The 18,284-nt window shown below is 46.3% G+C and overlaps 1 protein-coding gene across 2 annotated transcripts in view; it reads left to right on the forward strand.

Moving 5' to 3' along the window:
* The window catches only part of eml2 (EMAP like 2), a 142,035-nt gene that overhangs the window by 36,518 nt on the left and 87,233 nt on the right, over positions 1-18,284 (forward strand). The window contains exon 1 of one of the 2 annotated variants that reach the window (XM_073029376.1): positions 14,356-14,506. The exons of the other annotated variant lie outside the window; for it this stretch is intronic. Within the exon in view, the coding sequence (XP_072885477.1) occupies positions 14,487-14,506 (20 nt within the window). The 5' untranslated portion in view covers positions 14,356-14,486. Of the gene's footprint in view, positions 1-14,355; positions 14,507-18,284 lie in introns of those variants that run through there. 2 annotated transcript variants of the gene reach the window in all.

The raw sequence follows: 18,284 nt of genomic DNA on the forward strand, positions 1-18,284 counted from the left end.
CCAGTGTTCGCTCCCTGGAAAACAAGCCAGATTGCCTTCGTCTGCGGCTGGCCCAGCACAAGATGAGGAACTGCTGCGTGCTTGTTCTTGCAGAAACGTGGCTGCAGGACAACATCCCATGCACTGTTCATGACACTGTTTGCAGCAATCGTTTCAGGACCTGCATATTGCATCATAAAGTGTGGAGCATGCCAGGGGATTGGTGCCCAATGTATCTGACCAGTCCCTCTGCCTCTTGCCCCTGCTCTTGACACTCTTGAACGGGTTCACTAATTTGGATGTTTTATTGAAAAAAGGGAGCCAAATGGTTGCAATTTTATTTCAACTCAAAGTCGAAGTCATGGAAAATTTCCACTTCAAGCATCAGGCTGCTGTCTATACTAATCTGATTATATTCTCCCTACATCCCTGCAGTTTCTTCCACTCTCATCTGATGACTAACACTAGGCTAGAAAATACCAAATGACAGCTTTCATCATCATTATGTGCAGTGTAGTATGACATCATCATGTGCCATGTTATATGACATTGGCGATTATGGTCTACATGACCATGATTGGTCTTGGCAAATTTTTCTACAAAAATGGTTCACCATTACCCTCTTCTGGGCAGTGTCTTTACAAGACGGGTGACCCCAGCCATTATCAATACTCTTCAGAGATTGTCTGCCTGGCGTCAGTGGTCACATAACCAGGACTTGTGATCTGCAATGGCTGCTCGTACGACCACCCACCACCTGCTCCCATGGCCTCACGTGACCCTGATCGGGGGCTAAGCAGGTGATACACCTTGCCCAGGGGTGACCTGCAGGGTGGCAGAGGGAAGGAGCATCTTACACTTCGTTTGGTGGAGACGTATCTCCACCCCACTACCCTTGGCTTTCACCATTACTCTTTTGAATTCAGTCGAAGTTCAAAGTATATTTATTATTGAAGTACGTACATGTCACGGTATCCTGTGGGAAAATACAAAAGAATTTATGAAAAACTATACATAGATGAAGACAGACAAACAAGCAGTGTGCAAAAGAAGATAAATTGGGCGACTATATTTTAGAACCCTGAGTGCTTGAAAGTGAGTCTGTCGGTTATCGAGTCAGTTCAGAGTTGAGGTGAGCGAAGTTATTCATGAACTTATTCAATTCTATCAGAAATGTCTTGAAGGATATTTAATTAACACAGGGGTTTCCGTGGACCACGAGTGAATCTGCAGATGCTGGAAATAAATAAAAACACAAAATCCTGGCAGAACTCAGCAGGCCAGACAGCATCTATGGGAGGAGGTAGTGACGACATTTCGGGCTGAAACTTGGTTAATGATAGGGGTCCATGGAATAAGAAAGGCTGGGAACCCTTGAATTATCAATTTAATATCAAAGAATCTATCCAGTATACAGCCTGAAATTCTTAGTCTTCACAGATATTCAGGAAACATTTTAAAAAATGAAGAATTAATGTCAGAAAGATGTTAGAACCTCAAAGTCCCCTCACCCTCCCACGCACAAGCAGCAGCAAAAGTATCGACTCTCCACCCACCCCTCCACTTACTCCAGCAAAAGCATCAACCCCCCCACCCCCATGCAAGCGATAGCAAAGCCCCCACAGACCATGAAAAGCTGATGTCCATCCCAACACTTCGACGCTTCAGACGGGCTCTGTTTCTGCCACTAGCGAAGGAGAGAGATCGCTCCTGCCACAGTGAGGGGGGAGGCTAACAGCTCGCTGTTTGATGTTAAAATCTGCCACGTCACTTGTCCGAGTTCCCCACCTCGAAGACCAGCGGCCTCTCGCTCACCATCGAGGGGGAGATCGCTCCTTCATAGAATGCTTTCAGCACTTTTAAGTGTCACTGAAGATCTGACTCGTCAACAGGTGAGAGGTCACCCTTGCAGCAGTAAGCTGGCGACAGGCCGTTGAGGAGGCCGAAGGTACGGTGTCTGCGTCTGCCGCCTCCTGAGACCTGGTCGCTGCTCGTGCAGCGTTCTGCTTCCCAGGACACCAGCAGCTGTAACAGCCTTGGGCAGCCTGGGGCCGCATTTCTGCAAAGGGTTAATGCAGCTGTTGGAACAGTACGGGTGGTTGGGTATCTACGCACGCAAGGCTGAGTTGGATCAAGCACCATCCGGCCCATTTTCCCACAATGCATGGAACTAAGCCAACAAGGCATCTGGTGTGTTTTTATTTTGATAGGAACACGGCAAGTGATCGTAAAGCAAGCCACTACTGGAACATTAACCAATGTTTTCACATTCAAATCTCTTAGATGCAGTCTGAACCTGGGAACAAAGTTTACCTGAATCTTGTTCTCAGATTTGAGGTGTATAGAGGGTTGTGGTCAGGTGAAATAGCAGAACAAACTCAATGGGCTGAATGGCCTGATTCTGCTCCTTTGGCTGTTACAAGAAGATGGCAGCGGCAACAACACGACCAAAGGCGACATCCTTCAGAGAGTTCACAAAGCTACTTCTTCCAGTTTTTTCTTCGTCTGTCAAATATGATTCTGCTGCTGTTGCGGCCTGTGATCTACATTTTGACGGCGTGTTTTCGGGCCAATTGAGCGATCGGACACTTTGCTGAGTTCTGAGGGCACTCAGTGAAGTTTCGAGCGGAGTGTGCGGCCCAGAGGCCAAGAAGCCTGGAGAGCCCACAATCGACTCCATTTCTCGAAGATTAAAGCATCGAGCAATGTTGGAATCAACGAGGACAAAAGCAAAAGTGAGCGAGCTGGTGTTCAAAACCATCTGCCTGTGTTTGACTGGTACCTCGCTCACTGCTGCCGGAGGAAGGTGCCTCTTTCTCGCTCTCGCTCACTGCTCCTGGATGATGATGCCAGAGTCTTGAGTCTTGGGCAGAGTTTAATTGACGTGGTTTGTGTATTGGACTCTCTAGTTCATGTTATGACCTGCTTCTGGTTTCTGGACACTCCTTTCTTTATTGCTGTTTTGTGCAATTTTGATCGGGCTGGATTGGCTCTGCGGCCTGCAGACAATGAATGGCACCGCGCTAAATTGAACTGAAGTGAACGCAAACACGAGGAAATCTGCAGATGCTGGAAATTCAAGCAACACACACAAAATGCTGGTGGAACGCAGGGTCCTGACGAAGGGTCTCGGCCCGAAACGTCGACAGTGCTTCTCCTTATAGATGCTGCCTGGCCTGCTGTGTTCCACCAGCATTTTGTGTGAAGTGAACACTCCTGGACTGTTTCAATGACTTTGTGGCTTGATGTTTTATGTTCTGTGCTGCTTGCTCATTTTTTGCCGTTTGTGCGATTTGTTCTTTTCACTCATTTGGTGTTTGAAGGTGGCGCCAGGGTACATCAGCGAGTCTCCGCAGGCCGCACCAGTTTTCCTCTTCAATGAACTCCTTTTTTTTTCCTTTTTTTTCAATCTTTTTATTAGTATCAACATGATAAGATTAGTGCATAGATAATGGGATTACAAACTTACAAAATTAAAATGAACATAAAAGGATACATAAGCAGTAAGTACATTATAGTTGTCTTCCAAATCATGAATGATACAAATATCATATAAATGAGACGAAAAAAAACTAAGCAATTCATGTGGAAAAAAACAAGGGGAGGACCCGGAAATGACGACACGGCGGACATTTTAGTACCGGTAGTTTGAAATCAGCCCAAATGAAAAAACTAGAAAAACTAATAAAAAGAGCGATTTGTTCTTTTCACGCGTTTGGTGTTTGAAGGTGGCGCCAGGGTACATCAGCGAGTCTCCACAGACCGCACCAATTTTCCTCTTCAATGAACTCCTTTTGAACTGCTTTCGCTGCAGTCTTGCGCATGTAAATGTCCTCTGAACGATGGACATTATTTATGGCTTTTATATCTGCATTTGCACCATTTGTTTACAGTTGCTGGTGTTTACAATTTACACTTGCTGTTCTATAGATCTGCTAAGCGTGCCCGCAGAGAAAGAATCTCAGGATTGTACTCGGTGATGTGTATGTTTAGAAGAAGAAGAAACTTAACTCCGACTGGAATCATCGGGACGCCGTCGTGGCGGTGCTTTTTTAGCAAGCTTTTTACGAGGCCGAGTTGCTAACTCAACGCTCATCCCAGCACGGATGGAAAGCGTGCAAGGGAGCCGGCTGGATTCGAACTCGGGAGCCTGATGCCTGAGTCCGGCCCTGATGCCACTACGCCACCAGCCAGCTTGACATTTATGTACTCTGATAATAAATTTTACATAGAAACATAGAAAACCAATCCCCTCCTTAGAAATTACTAGCCTTACCTATAGCCCTCTATATTTCTAAGCTCCATGTACCTATCCAAAACTCTCTTAAAAGACGCTATCGTATCCACCTCCATCACCTTTGCCGGCAGCCCATTCCACGCACTCACCACTCTCTGATTAAAAAAACTTACCCCTGACATCTCCTCTGTACCTGCTCCCTAGCACCTTAAACCTGTGTCCTGTTGAGGCAACCATTTCAGCCCTGGGAAAAAGCCTCTGGCTATCCACACGAACAATGCCTCTCATCATCTTGTACACCTCTATCAGGTCACCTCTCATCCTCCGTCGCTCCAAGGAGAAAAGGCCGAGTTCACTCAACCTATTCTCATAAGGCATGCTCCCCAATCCAGGCAACATCCTTGTAAATGTCCTCTGTACCCTTTCTATGGTTTCCACATCCTTCCTGTAGTGAGGCGACCAGAACTGAGCACAGTACTCCAAGTGGGGTCTGACCAGGATCTTTTTCTTTGAATGGGTTTTATGGTGTTTCTTTGTTTTATGGTTGTCTGTGTGAAGATGAATCACTGTGTTGTATACTGCATGCATAGTTTGAAAATAGGTTTTTTTTGATTCTTTGAGTTGATGGGACTAGGCAGAATAACGGTCCAGTATGGACTAGATGGGCCAAAGGGCCTTTAAGTATGCTGCAATACATTATAACTCGATAACAAAATCAGGCTGGTGAAGGGACTGGGGAATGAAAAGTGGAAAAGAAGTAAGTCTTGAGTAACCGGTAATGCAAGTGTCGACAATAACTTTCAAGCCAATGCATTGATGAAACTCCAGAGATTACTGTCTAGTTTTGCATTGCTTCTGAGATGAACCAAGATTTATTCCTGAGTCTGCACACAATGAACAAGGATCTCTTTGCCACATGGTTATTGACAATGTGACCACCCTATCTGCAATCTGAAACCTATCTAGTTAACATAGCCCATTACAGCACAATATAGGCTGTTTTGCGGATCTTTTAACCTACTCTAAAATCAATCTAATCCTTTGGTCTCTGTTTTTCTATCATCCATGTACCTATCTAAGTATTTTTTAAGTGCTCCTAATGTATCTGTCTCCACAACCACCCCTGGCAGGATGTTCCACATATTCACCACTCTGTGTGTTTAAAAAAACAGTCTCCGACATCCTCCCCTATATTTTTCTCCTATCGCCTTAAAATTAATCCCCGCTGGAATTGGACCAGAAGAGATAGGAGCAGAAGTAGGCCATTTGGCCCATCGTCTGCTCTTCCAATTCATCATTCATCCATTTTCCCACCTAGCCCCAGTCTCCCCGTATCCCTTCGTGCTCTGACCAATCAAGAATCTATTGATCTCTGCCTTAGATACACCCAGTGGCCTGGCCTTCACAGGCCCGTGGCAACGAATTCCATAAATTCACAACCGTCTGGCTAAAGAAATTCCTCCTCATCTCCGTTCTAAAAGGTCGCCCCTCTATTCTGAGGCAATGCCCTCTGGTCCTAGGCTCTCCTATTATAGGAAACATCCTCTCCACATCCACTCTATCTGTGTCCTCTGGTCCTAGGCTCTCCTATTATAGGAAACATCCTCTCCACATCCACTCTATCTGTGTCCTCTGGTCCTAGACTCCCCCACTATAGGAAACATCCTCTCCACATCCACTCTATCTGTGCCCTCTGGTCCTAGGCTCTCCTACTATAGGAAACATCCTCTCCACATCCACTCTATCTGTGTCATCTGGTCCTAGACTCTCCCACTATAGGAAACATCTTCTCCACATCCACTCTATCAATGCCTTTCACCATTTGATAGGTTTCAAGGAGGTGCCCCCCTCATTCTTCTGAACTGCAGTGAATACAGGCCCAGAGTCATCGAACACTCTTGATATGACAAGCCAATTCTGCCCTGAGTAAGAGTCTCTGGTTGTCTACTCGATCTCTGCCTCTTACCATCTTGTACACCTCTATCAAGTCACCTCTCATCCTCCTTCACTGCAAGGTTATAGAACTTGTAGCGGCCAAACCAAGCCAAAACAATTGCCACAGCTGGCAATCTGACAGATTTGTTATACTTGCACGATGCGCCCTCATTCCAATAATAATTGCTCCAAAAGCGGAGGATATGTACTCGATCCTATTTTAGCAATTAGCAAACATGCTCAAGATGATGGATCTCAGGGTTGTATATGGTGACATATATGTGCTTTGATAATAAATTTACTTTGAACTTTGAACTTGTGGGCTGCCCCCTAGGCTCTGCTAACACACACGATGCAGTTCACTGTCTGTTTCAATGCACAAATAAAGCTGATATTTAAAGGTGAAGATCAGTATCTTTAAAGTAAAGATGGGTTGTGTACTGGTTAGGGCAATGCAGTTGCAGCTCAGGGTGTCAGAGTTCAGAGTTCAGTTCCAGTGTCCTCTGTAAGGAAGTTTGTACGTTCTTCCCGTGTGCGTGTGGATTTCCTCCCACAGTCCGCAGATGTACCAGTCAGTACGTTAATTGTTCATTGTACATTGTCCTGCCGTTAGGCTAGAGTTAAACTGGTGGGCTTATGGGCAATGCGGCTCGAAGGGGCAGTGGGGCCTGTTCTGCGTTGTATCTCAATAAATAAATAAAGGAACAAATACCAATTGTTGAGCTGACTAAAACTCATTCCCATTACGACCTGTTGGTCCATGGCCTCCTCTTGAGCCAAAATGAAGCCACCCTCAGGACCGAGGAGCAGAACGTTATGGTCCGTCTGGGTAGCTTCCAACCTGAAGGCATGAATATCGATTTATCCTTCCCGGTGAACAAATCTCCCCTCTACCCACACCTCCCTCCTCTATTCTCCACTCTGTCCTTTTACTTCTTCTCACCTGGCTATCACCTCCCTCTGGGTCCCCTCCTCCTTCCCTTCCTGCTCTGGTCCACTCTCCTCTCCTATCAGATTCCTTCTTCTCCAGTACTTTCCCTTTCCCTCCCACCTGGCTTCACCGATCACCTTCCAGCTATCCTCCTTCCCCTCCTCCCACCTCTTTAATCCGGCATCTTTCCCCTCTCCTGTCCTGAAGAACGGTCTTGGCCCAAAATGTCAACTCTTTGTTCATTTCCATCGATGCTGCCTAAACCCCTGAGCTCCCGTCAACAGTGTCAGTTGTGTACCCCAGTTCTGAAGAAGGGTCTCGGCCTGAAACATCGACTGTTCATTCATTTCCGTAGATGCTGCCTGACCTGCTGAGTTCCTCCAGCGTTTTCTGCGTGCTGCTGAAAAGGTTCTCGTTTGGAAAATGCTCTTCATTGAGATTCCGTGCACAATTGTTCTGTGATGATGGAACGGAGCCACCGGCTCTGTTTTAATTAACTTCCCTTTGTTAATGTTTGTCCTTTGAACAGTTCGGGCTTTGTGCAGCTCTTCGAGCTTCCCTGTTAAGCCTTTGACTGCATTTCTGATTCATCTTTCGCTTCAGGGAAAGCTTGTCTATGGCAGGACCCGCTCAGCCCAGCCCAGCCGTGTGAGTTGTTTCGAGTTTGAAGGAGGATGGCACTCATTTTGTTCCTCTCTCTGTTTGTCTCCAGCGGCCAGCGTAAGCCAATCCAGAACAAAGTCAAAGGGCTAAAAATAACATTGACACAATGGAATGTGTGGCTATGAGGAACAAGTATTTGTTTACCGAGAGACAATATTAAAGAGGCCCTCTGGGCTGCACCAGCCAGCAGTCTCCCGATTTAACCCTGGCCTAATCACAGGACTATTAACCTGCCAGCCAGGACATCTTTGGACTGTGGGAGGAACCTGCACCACCCGGAGGAAACCCACACGGTCATGGGGAGAACGTACAAACTCCTTACAGGCAGCGGCAGGAATTGAACCTGGGTGGTCAGCATTGTGCTAACCACTATGCTACCAGGCTGCCCTGGCTGCACAGTTTATATTACAGTGGATCTGATGGAAGGTCTCCATGATACATTGTTGAAATTTTCTGGAAGCTTTAATGACTGGCCAAATCTACTCAATCTCCTAATGAGAGACAGGCAATGGTGTGTCTCCTTCAGATTCAGTTTATTGTCATTTAGAAACCACAAATGCAATGCAGTTAAAAAATGAGACAACATTCCTCCAGAAATATTGCTCCAGTCACAACTGTAGCCAGCCTGTCCAGAGATGTAGCTGGTAGTGTTACTGCCTTGCCTCTAATGATCTGGGCTCACTGCTTACCCCTGTGGCTGACCGGGCGGAGTTTGCAGGCTCCAGTTTCCTCCTGCGTCTCAAAGGTTAAATCGATCATTTATTCATTGAGTGCCTTGTCGTATGACATCATCGTTATATGCCGTGTCGTATGACGTAGGCAATTGTGGCCTTTCCACGATCGTGATTGTTCTTGGCAAATTTTTCTACAGGAATGGTTTGCCATTGCCTTCTTCTGGGCAGTGTCTTTACAAGACAGGTGACCCCAGCCATTATCAATACTCTTCAGAGATTTTCTGGCTGGCGTCAGTGGTCACGTAACCAGGACTTGTGATCTGCACCGGCTGCTCACACGACCATCCACCACCTGCTCCCATGGGTTCACGTGACCCTGATCCGGGGGCTAAGCAGGTGCTACACCTTGTCCAAGGGTGACCTGCAGGCTAGCAGAGGGAAGGAGCACCTTACATCTCCTTTAGTAGAGACATATCTCCACCCCACCACTATTATTAAACACAAAGTACGCTGCAGATGCTGGGGTCGAAGCAACAAGTACAACAAGCTGGTACGGAGAGTCTCGACCCGAAGGGTCTCAGCCCGAGACGTTGACTGCTCATTTCCACGGATGCTGCCCAACCTGCTGAGTTCCTCCAGCGTGTTGTACGTGCTGCTTCCACCACTATTACTGCTACTTGGTTAGGTGAATATGGTGAGTGGGTGAAGTTTACACACCTACAGGAGAGAATATGTTGCAGTGGTGAGATTGGATTTACAGCCAGCATAGCTTTGGCCAAATGCCTTTTCTCTGTTTTATAAGAAATTATGAGAATCTGGTTCACAATTGTAATCACTGAACAGGAGAAAGGACCACAAAAGCTGGTGTTGTTTAAGGCAGACTTTACAGATCTAAAAATGGAAAGCCTGACGAATTCTTGCATTTAGGCAGCATTCTTCTGACGATCCAAAAGACATAGTGGCAGAATTGCCTGTCAGCCATCTGAGGCTGTTCCGCCATTCCATCTTGGCTGACTCCATTTCCCTCTCAAACTCATTCTCCTGCTTTCTCCCTGAAACCTCTGAACACCTTGACTGCTCACGAACCTGTCAACCTCTGCTTTAAATATACCCAATGATTTGACCTCCACAGCCGTCTGTGGCAACGAATTCCACAGATTCTTCACCCTCTGGCTGAAGAAATTCCTCCTCATCTCAGTTCTAAAGCAACATTCTTCTAATCGAAGGGAGTGCCCTGTAGCCCTAGACACTCCCATTATGGGAAACATCTTTCAAGATTGTTTAAAGTCAGGATTCCTGTACAGAAGTGTAAAGAAGAATGAAATAATTATTACTCCAGATCTGATGCAGCACAAAAAACACAATAAGATAAAGAACACAATAATAAACACAATAATTATAAATACATAAGATAGCTTTTACACATAGGTTAATTGTATGTCCATAGAGTGACACTGGGCACAGCATTTGTACATAAAAGGACTCACAGGAAATGATAAAGTAGTGGTGGTTGGGGTGTGGGTTAGCGGGTGGAGGTGTTGATCAGCCTCACTGCATGGGGAAAGTAACTGTTTTCGAGTCTGGTGGTCCTGGCGTGGATGCTGCACAGCCTCCTCCCATTGGGAGTGGGGCAAACAGTCCATGAGCAGGGTGGGTGGGATCTTTCATGATGGCATCTTGGCAGTATGGAGGATCAGAGGGATCTTGGGGTCCGAGTCCATTAGACGCTCAAAGCAGCTACACAGGTTGACTCTGTGGTTAAGAAGGCATACGGTGTATTGGCCTTCATCAATCATGGAATTAAATTTAGGAACCGAGAGGTAATGTTGCAGCTATATGGAACCCTGGTCAGACCCCACTTGGAGTACTGTGCTCAGTTCTGGTCGCCTCACTACAAGAAGGATGTGGAAGCCATAGAAAGGGTGCAGGGGAGATTTACAAGGATGTTGCCTGGATTGGAGAGCGTACCTTAGGAGAATAGGTTGAGTGAACTTGGCCTTTTCTCCTTGGAGCGACGGAGGATGAGAGGTGACCTGATAGAGGTGTATAAGATGATGAGAGGCATTGATCGTGTGGATAGTCAGAGGCTTTTTCCCAGGGCTGAAATGGTTGTCACAATAGGACACAGGTTTAAGGTGCTGGGGAGTAGGTACAGAGGAGATGTCAGGGGTAAGTTTTTTACTCAGAGAGTGGAATGGGCTGCCAGCTACGGTGGTGGAAGCGGATACGACAGGGTTTTTTAGGAGACTCCCCATTGTGGAGCCACACAGTGCAGTTTCCGTACCACGGAGTAATGCAGCTTGTTAGGATGCTCTCCGGTGTGGATGGATGTGAGCATGGATGTGTATGGTCCAGCTGTCTTCAATAAGCAAAGGTGTTGGTGAGCGTTCCTGCCTGTGGGGGAATTGTTCTGAGGTGATGAGAGGTTGTGTTTGACGTGCACTCCCAGGAGTTTGAACGCTCTCGGTTTTCACTGCTCTACCACTAATGTAAAGAATGGTGCGAGTTCTCCTGAAGTCAATGACCATCTCCTTGGTCTTGTTGACATTGAGGAAGAGGTCAGCACCAGGCCTGGAGCTCAATAGTTGGTCGGCGAAGAGCCCACTGCTTTTGTGTCATTGGCGACTTGACAATATGATTACTTGCGTGTTTGGCCGTGCATTCGTATGTGAGCAGAGTGTACAGCGGGGGGCTCAGCACACAGCCCCGAGGGGGCACCCGTGTTGAGGATGATGGGAAGGGACATCCTGACCATCTGAGGTCTGTTGGTTAGGAAGTCCAACACCCGGTTCCACAGTGGTGTGTTTACACCAAGGAGTAGGAGCTTGTTTACCAGTGTCTGTGGACAATAGTGTCAAATGTGAAACTGAAATCCAGAAATAGCAATCTGATATGATAGACTGTGTTTTCTAGGTGTGTCAGGGCCTGGTGCATCTGTCATGGGTTCTGTCGGCAAACGTATTGCTGGGTGTTCAATGTGGCAGGAGTGGAGTTTTTTGAAATGTACCATTACCAGCCATTCAAAGCATTTCATGATGATTGGCATCAGTGCCACCGGGCGGTTGTTGTTTAGTTCTGAAGAGTTCTTGGGCACAGGGAATGATAGTGGCTGATTTGAAGCAGTCTGGATGAGTGAAGTGTCTTTGAGTACGTCAGTGAGCTGGTGCGCCCATTCCCTGAGTACTTGGCCTGGCATGACCGCCTAACGGGTCGATTCTCTGCAGATTTCTTCTCATGTCTCCATGTCCACTCTATCTCTGCCCCTCGTAATCTTATAAACCTCTATCCGATCTCCCCTCAGCCTCCGTTTATTAGAGAACATCGGGCACAGAGTTATCGTCGTGTATGTGCTGCCTGGAGTGTGCCAGAATGTCCAACAGTCTAGTTAGACTGTGGGGGCAGTTGGATTGATCGGATGGATCTTCCAAAGGGCTAGAATAGGTATAGAGGGCTGAACAGTCTCCATGTGTTCAACTCTATTGAATAACTCCGTCTCAATGCAAGCGATTTATTCACATGTGCACAAGAAAGCAACTCCGAAGCTACTCCACTCAGTAACACCCAGGCCAGGCTCTCTTCTCACTGCTGCCACCAGGAAGAAGGTGCAGGAGCCTCACCACCAGGTTCAGGAACAGTTATTGCCCCTCAACCATCAGGAAGAAGGTACAGGAGCCTCACCACCAGGTTCAGGAACAGTTATTGCCCCTCAACCACCAGGAAGAAGGTACAGGAGCCTCACCACCAGGTTCAGGAACAGTTATTGCCCCTCAACCACCAGGAAGAAGGTGCAGGAGCCTCACCACCAGGTTCAGGAACAGTTATTGCCCCTCAACCATCAGGAAGAAGGTACAGGAGCCTCACCACCAGGTTCAGGAACAGTTATTGCCCCTCAACCACCAGGAAGAAGGTGCAGGAGCCTCACCACCAGGTTCAGGAACAGTTATTGCCCCTCAACCATCAGGAAGAAGGTACAGGAGCCTCACCACCAGGTTCAGGAACAGTTATTGCCCCTCAACCACCAGGAAGAAGGTGCAGGAGCCTCACCACCAGGTTCAGGAACAGTTATTGCCCCTCAACCATCAGGAAGAAGGTACAGGAGCCTCACCACCAGGTTCAGGAACAGTTATTGCCCCTCAACCACCAGGAAGAAGGTGCAGGAGCCTCACCACCAGGTTCAGGAACAGTTATTGCCCCTCAACCATCAGGAAGAAGGTACAGGAGCCTCACCACCAGGTTCAGGAACAGTTATTGCCCCTCAACCACCAGGAAGAAGGTGCAGGAGCCTCACCACCAGGTTCAGGAACAGTTATTGCCCCTCAACCATCAGGAAGAAGGTGCAGGAGCCTCACCACCAGGTTCAGGAACAGTTATTGCCCCTCAACCATCAGGAAGAAGGTGCAGGAGCCTCACCACCAGGTTCAGGAACAGTTATTGCCCCTCAACCATCAGGAAGAAGGTACAGGAGCCTCACCACCAGGTTCAGGAACAGTTATTGCCCCTCAACCACCAGGAAGAAGGTGCAGGAGCCTCACCACCAGGTTCAGGAACAGTTATTGCCCCTCAACCACCAGGAAGAAGGTACAGGATCCTCACCACCAGGTTCAGGAACAGCTATTGCCCCTCAACCACCAGGAAGAAGGTGCAGGAGCCTCACCACCAGGTTCAGGAACAGCTATTGCCCCTCAACCACCAGGAAGAAGGTGCAGGAGCCTCACCACCAGGTTCAGGAACAGTTATTGCCCCTCAACCATCAGGAAGAAGGTACAGGAGCCTCACCACCAGGTTCAGGAACAGTTATTGCTCCTCAACCACCAGGAAGAAGGTACAGGATCCTCACCACCAGGTTCAGGAACAGCTATTGCCCCTCAACCACCAGGAAGAAGGTGCAGGAGCCTCACCACCAGGTTCAGGAACAGCTATTGCCCCTTAACCACCAGGAAGAAGGTGCAGGAGCCTCACCACCAGGTTCAGGAACAGTTATTGCCCCTCAACCATCAGGAAGAAGGTACAGGAGCCTCACCACCAGGTTCAGGAACAGTTATTGCCCCTCAGTCATCAGGAAGAAGGTACAGGAGCCTCAGGACTCACACCACCAGGTTCAGGAATGGTTATTGCCCCTCAGTCATCAGGAAGAAGGTACAGGAGCCTCAGGACTCACACCACCAGGTTCAGGAACAGTTATTACCCCTCAGCCATCAGGCTCCTGAACCAGAGGGGATAACTTTACTCACACCATCTCTGAACTGTTCCCACAACCTGTGGACTCTTCATCTCATGTTCTCAATATTTATTGTTTATTTATAATTATTATTGTATATTTTTCTCAGCTCAAGCTGGTAAAGACTGAGCTACGGGCATAGCCAAGCACACTCATTTCTCACTTGCTAGGAACTTCCGGACTGTTCTAATGGTGTTTAGTGTAGTGGCTCTCTGGAGATTTGGATAGATGTTGCTGTACAGTCCTAAGTGTTTACTTGTCTAATTGTCTAATGCTATTGTGTAAATGATGAAACTTGTTATTTCTTTTTCTATTTGTGTAGTTTGTTGTCTTTTGCACGCTGGTTGTTTGTCCGTCCTGTCGGGTGTGATCTTTCACTGACTCTGCAGTGCTTCTTCGATTTATTGAGTATGCCCGCAAGAAAACGAATCACAAGGCTGTTTATGGTGACGCCACGTGCTTTGATAATAAACTTCCTGTAAACTTCAAATTGTCCTGGTTAGTTCGATCTTAAACGTGGAGGTTATTAGTTAAAATGTTGCGTGAAATGCGCTAGTTTACAGTTGTTAAAATGAATGTGTTTATGTAACGTGTTGCCTCCAGCTCTGTTTGTGGCTTTGCTCCTTATCAGCTGATGCTGGGCGACCAGTTGATTGGAACACGCCCAACAGGAAAGGGAGTATTTGATTGGCTCAGGAATAAGCTTCAAATATGCAGATACCAGTCTTTCAGTTCCTTGTGTACAACAGTCATTTGAATACAGTTCTGCCAAGTGAAGTAAACCAAACTCTTCCGTCCTCTGAATAAGTGCTCAAGACCGTAGCTGCTGCACTTCCCGACTCAGTTAAGATGAAGAGAGCAGGCTTCAAGTAAGTGTGTTGGCTATGAATCTGGTGGGGTGGGTGGGGAGGTGGATAACGTTAAATTAAGTTTCAAGAAATGAAAAGGCTTTTTTTTCCCCGAGCTGAAGGATGTGGGTTGTGACTGTCCACCACTGTCTGTGCAAAGATCTCTAACTGCAGGAGTCTCCTTGTCACTGTGTTAGCTTCTGGTTATTGTTTAACCATTTTTAATGATTAAAGAGACATGCTCGGCTGCAACTGAAAGTACAAAGCGACACACACAAAGTGCTGGAGCAACGCAGCAGGTCGGGCAGCTTCTGTGGAGGGGGGATAAACAGTCAATGTTTCGGGACTACACCAGTCCCGAAGCAGGGTCTCGTGCCGAGACGCTGACTGTTTATTCTCCTCCGTGGATGCTGCCTGACCTGCTGAGTTGCTCCAGCATTGTGAGTGTTGATTTGGATCTTCAGCATCTGCTGACTTTATCGTGTTTGGAAAGTACAAAGGGTTTATTCTGTGTGCTCTAGGTTTTTTTTCTGGGGCTATTCAAAACCAGATGTTTTGCTTTCAATTATTTGCATAATCTGGTCTAAAGAGATCTGACTGGGATATTGAGAGTTGTTCTGTAGCTATCGATATGGTTCTGGGCCTGTGCTCACCTATTGAATATTGAAAGACCAAGACAGAGTTGATATGGAAAGGATGTTTCCATACTGCACCACAGGGCACAGCCTCAGAATCCATTTAGATCAGAGATGAGGAGGAAGTTCTTTAGCTAGAGGGTGGTGAATCTGTGGAATTCATTGCTGTGGAGGCCAAGTCATTGGGTATATTTAAAGTGGAGGGTGATAGTTTCTTGATTACTGTGGGTGTCAAAGGTTACAGGGAGAAGACAGGAGAATGATTTTTAAATTTTCTCCTTGATTAGAAAATAATCTACACCTTTATTGATTCTACCAAACCATAAACTTCCCTGCACTGTATTCCATCTGCCACTTCTTTGCCCATAATCCTAATCTTTCTAAGTCCTTCTGCAGTCTCTCTGCTTCCTCAATACTACCTGCCCCTCCACCTATCTTTGTATCGTCTGCAAACTTTGCAACAAAGCCATCAATTCCATTATCCAAGTCATTGACAGGTAACGTTAAAAAGAAGTGGTCCAAGCACAGAGTCCTGTGGAACACCACTGGTCACCTGCACCAACCAGACAAGGCCCCCTGCCAGTCAGCCATGCTAGTATCTTTCCCATAATACCATGGGCTCCTGTTAAGCAGCCTCATGTGTGGCACCTTGACAAAGGCCTTTTGAAAATCCAAGTACACAACATCCACCAATTCTCCTTTGCCTATCCTGCTTGTTACTTCCTCAACAGATTTGTCAGGCAAGATTTTCACTTAATGAAAACATGCTGACATTGGCTGACTTTATCACGTGCCTCCAACCACAGGTACTGAAACCACATCCTTAATAATGGACTCCAGCGTCTTCCCAACCACTAAAGTCAGGCTGAAAGGCCTATAATTTCCTTTCTTCTACCTTCGTCCTTTCTTAAAGACTGGAGTGACATTTGCAATTTTCCAATCCTTTGAAACCATTCCAGAATACAATGAACCTTGAAAGATCATTACTAATGTTACCACAATCTCTTCAGCTACCTCTTTCAGAACTCCAATGTGTAGTCCATCTGGCCAGATGACTTGTCTACCTTCAGATCTTTCATCTGCCCAGGCACCTTCTCCTTAGTAGAAGCTGCAGCACTCACTTCTGCCGCCAGACACTCTTGCATCTGGCATATTGGTCGTGTCTTTCCCAGTGAAAACTTATGTAAAGTACTTATTCAGTTCGTCTGCCATTTCTTTCTCCCCTAAGACTACCTGTTCAGCATCGTTTTCCAGGGTCCGTTGTCACTCTTGCTTCACTTTAACTGTTAATATATCTGAAAAAAAACTCCTGGTATCCTCTTTTATTTTATAGACAAGCTTAACTTTATATTCATTCTTTACTCTCCTTGTGTTTTTTTTTTCAGTTGCCTTCTGCTGGTTTTTAAAAGCTTCCCAATCCTCTACCTTCCCATTAACTTTTGCTCTATTATATGCCCTTTCTTTTGCTTTTATGAACATAGAACATAGAAAATCTACAGCACGTTACAGGCCCTTCAGCCCACAATGTTGTGCTGACCATGTAACCTATTCTAGAAACTGCCTAGAATTTCCCCACTGCTTAGCCCTCTATTTTTCTAAGCTCCATGTACCAATCTAAGAGTCTCTTAAAAGACCCTGTTGCATCCACCTCTACCACCTTCGCTGGCAGTGCATTCCACTCTGTGTGTGAAGAACTTACCTTTGACGTCCCCCTTGTACCTACTTCCAGGCACCATAAAACTATTCCCCCTCGTGTTACCCATTTCGGCCCTGGGAAAAAGCCTCTGACTATCCACACGATCAATGCCTCTCATATCTTATACACCTTTATCAGGTCACCTCTCATCCTCCGTCACTCCCTTTGACTTCCCTTGTTGGCCACGGTTTCCTCGAGAATACTACTTCATTTTTGGGATGTATCCGTCCTGTGCCTTCCGAATTCCGGCCATTGCTGTTCCGCTTGATTCCGGACTCCACTGCATTGGTGGTGCAAAGATCAATTGGGAGGGGCAGCAAAGACTCCTTATCCATCTCACCCACATCCTGTGACTGGAATGAACCGCAATTAGTGGAGAACATTAGAGATATGATGAAGTAAGTTTTAATAAGGGAGCTCAGGAGATAATGGCATGGTTTGTAGAGGTCTAACCACTACTTACGGAGCCGGAAAACCAAATCAAATTTCAAAGTAACTGTATTATCAAAGTTTTGTTGTGACTGAACAAAGTCACTGGGAGGCACTGAAGCTGGTAGATATAGAAGTCGTTATTCAGCAAAACAAACAGCAGACATCATACTAGAGACACTCTTGCAAGAAGAGGCTCCTAAACTTAAATTACATCACATTTTTAACTGTAACTCAGTGCAGTTTCAATGGCATTGTTTACTTCAAAAGTTCGGGTGTCCTTGAGTTACATGTAATTTTCAAACGTCTAACTCTCCGCACACCCCTAGACTGAATGTTAATCACCATCGTCTCTCTGGCTGCACTCATGCATATGCAGACATCTCACGTGAACGGGCATTTCCTTGTCTGCAGCTCTAGAAGGGCCATTGTTCAGAGCTGCATTTTAAATCCAATCAGCAATCCATGTTCAGATCTGCTGTTGAAATTGATCTTTGCTATGTTCCATATCTCCAGAGTACACCCTAATGGTACGACATATAAACTCCATTGAATTCATTTTCTTGCAAGGTTTTACAGGAAAATAAAGAAATACAATAGAATTTATGTAAAATTATACATAGGGTCTGACAAATTACCAATGTGCAAAAGAAGACAAATTGTGCAGGTAAATAAATACATACTGGGAATATGAGTTCAATGGGAATATCAGAGAATGTATACAGTATACAACCTGAAATTCTTACTCTCCGCAGACATCTGCAAAACAAAAGAAAACGTCCAAAGAATGAACAACAGAAAAAAACCGTAAGAACCCCAAAGCCCCCTCCCCCTCCCATGCACAAGTGTCATCAACCCTCCCCCCCCATTAATTCTAGCTTAAAGCATCAGCACTCCCACCACCCACCAAGCCAGCAACAGCAAAGCCCCCAAAGAGAGACCACGGTCTACAGTCCATCAAAATCTAACTGCTCCCTCCAACATTTCCGACATCCCACAGGTTCTCTCTCTCACTAACAAGGGAGTGACAGATATCACT

Source organism: Hemitrygon akajei, chromosome 25, assembly GCF_048418815.1.
Source record: "Hemitrygon akajei chromosome 25, sHemAka1.3, whole genome shotgun sequence".
In the NCBI taxonomy this organism is placed as follows: domain Eukaryota; kingdom Metazoa; phylum Chordata; class Chondrichthyes; order Myliobatiformes; family Dasyatidae; genus Hemitrygon; species Hemitrygon akajei.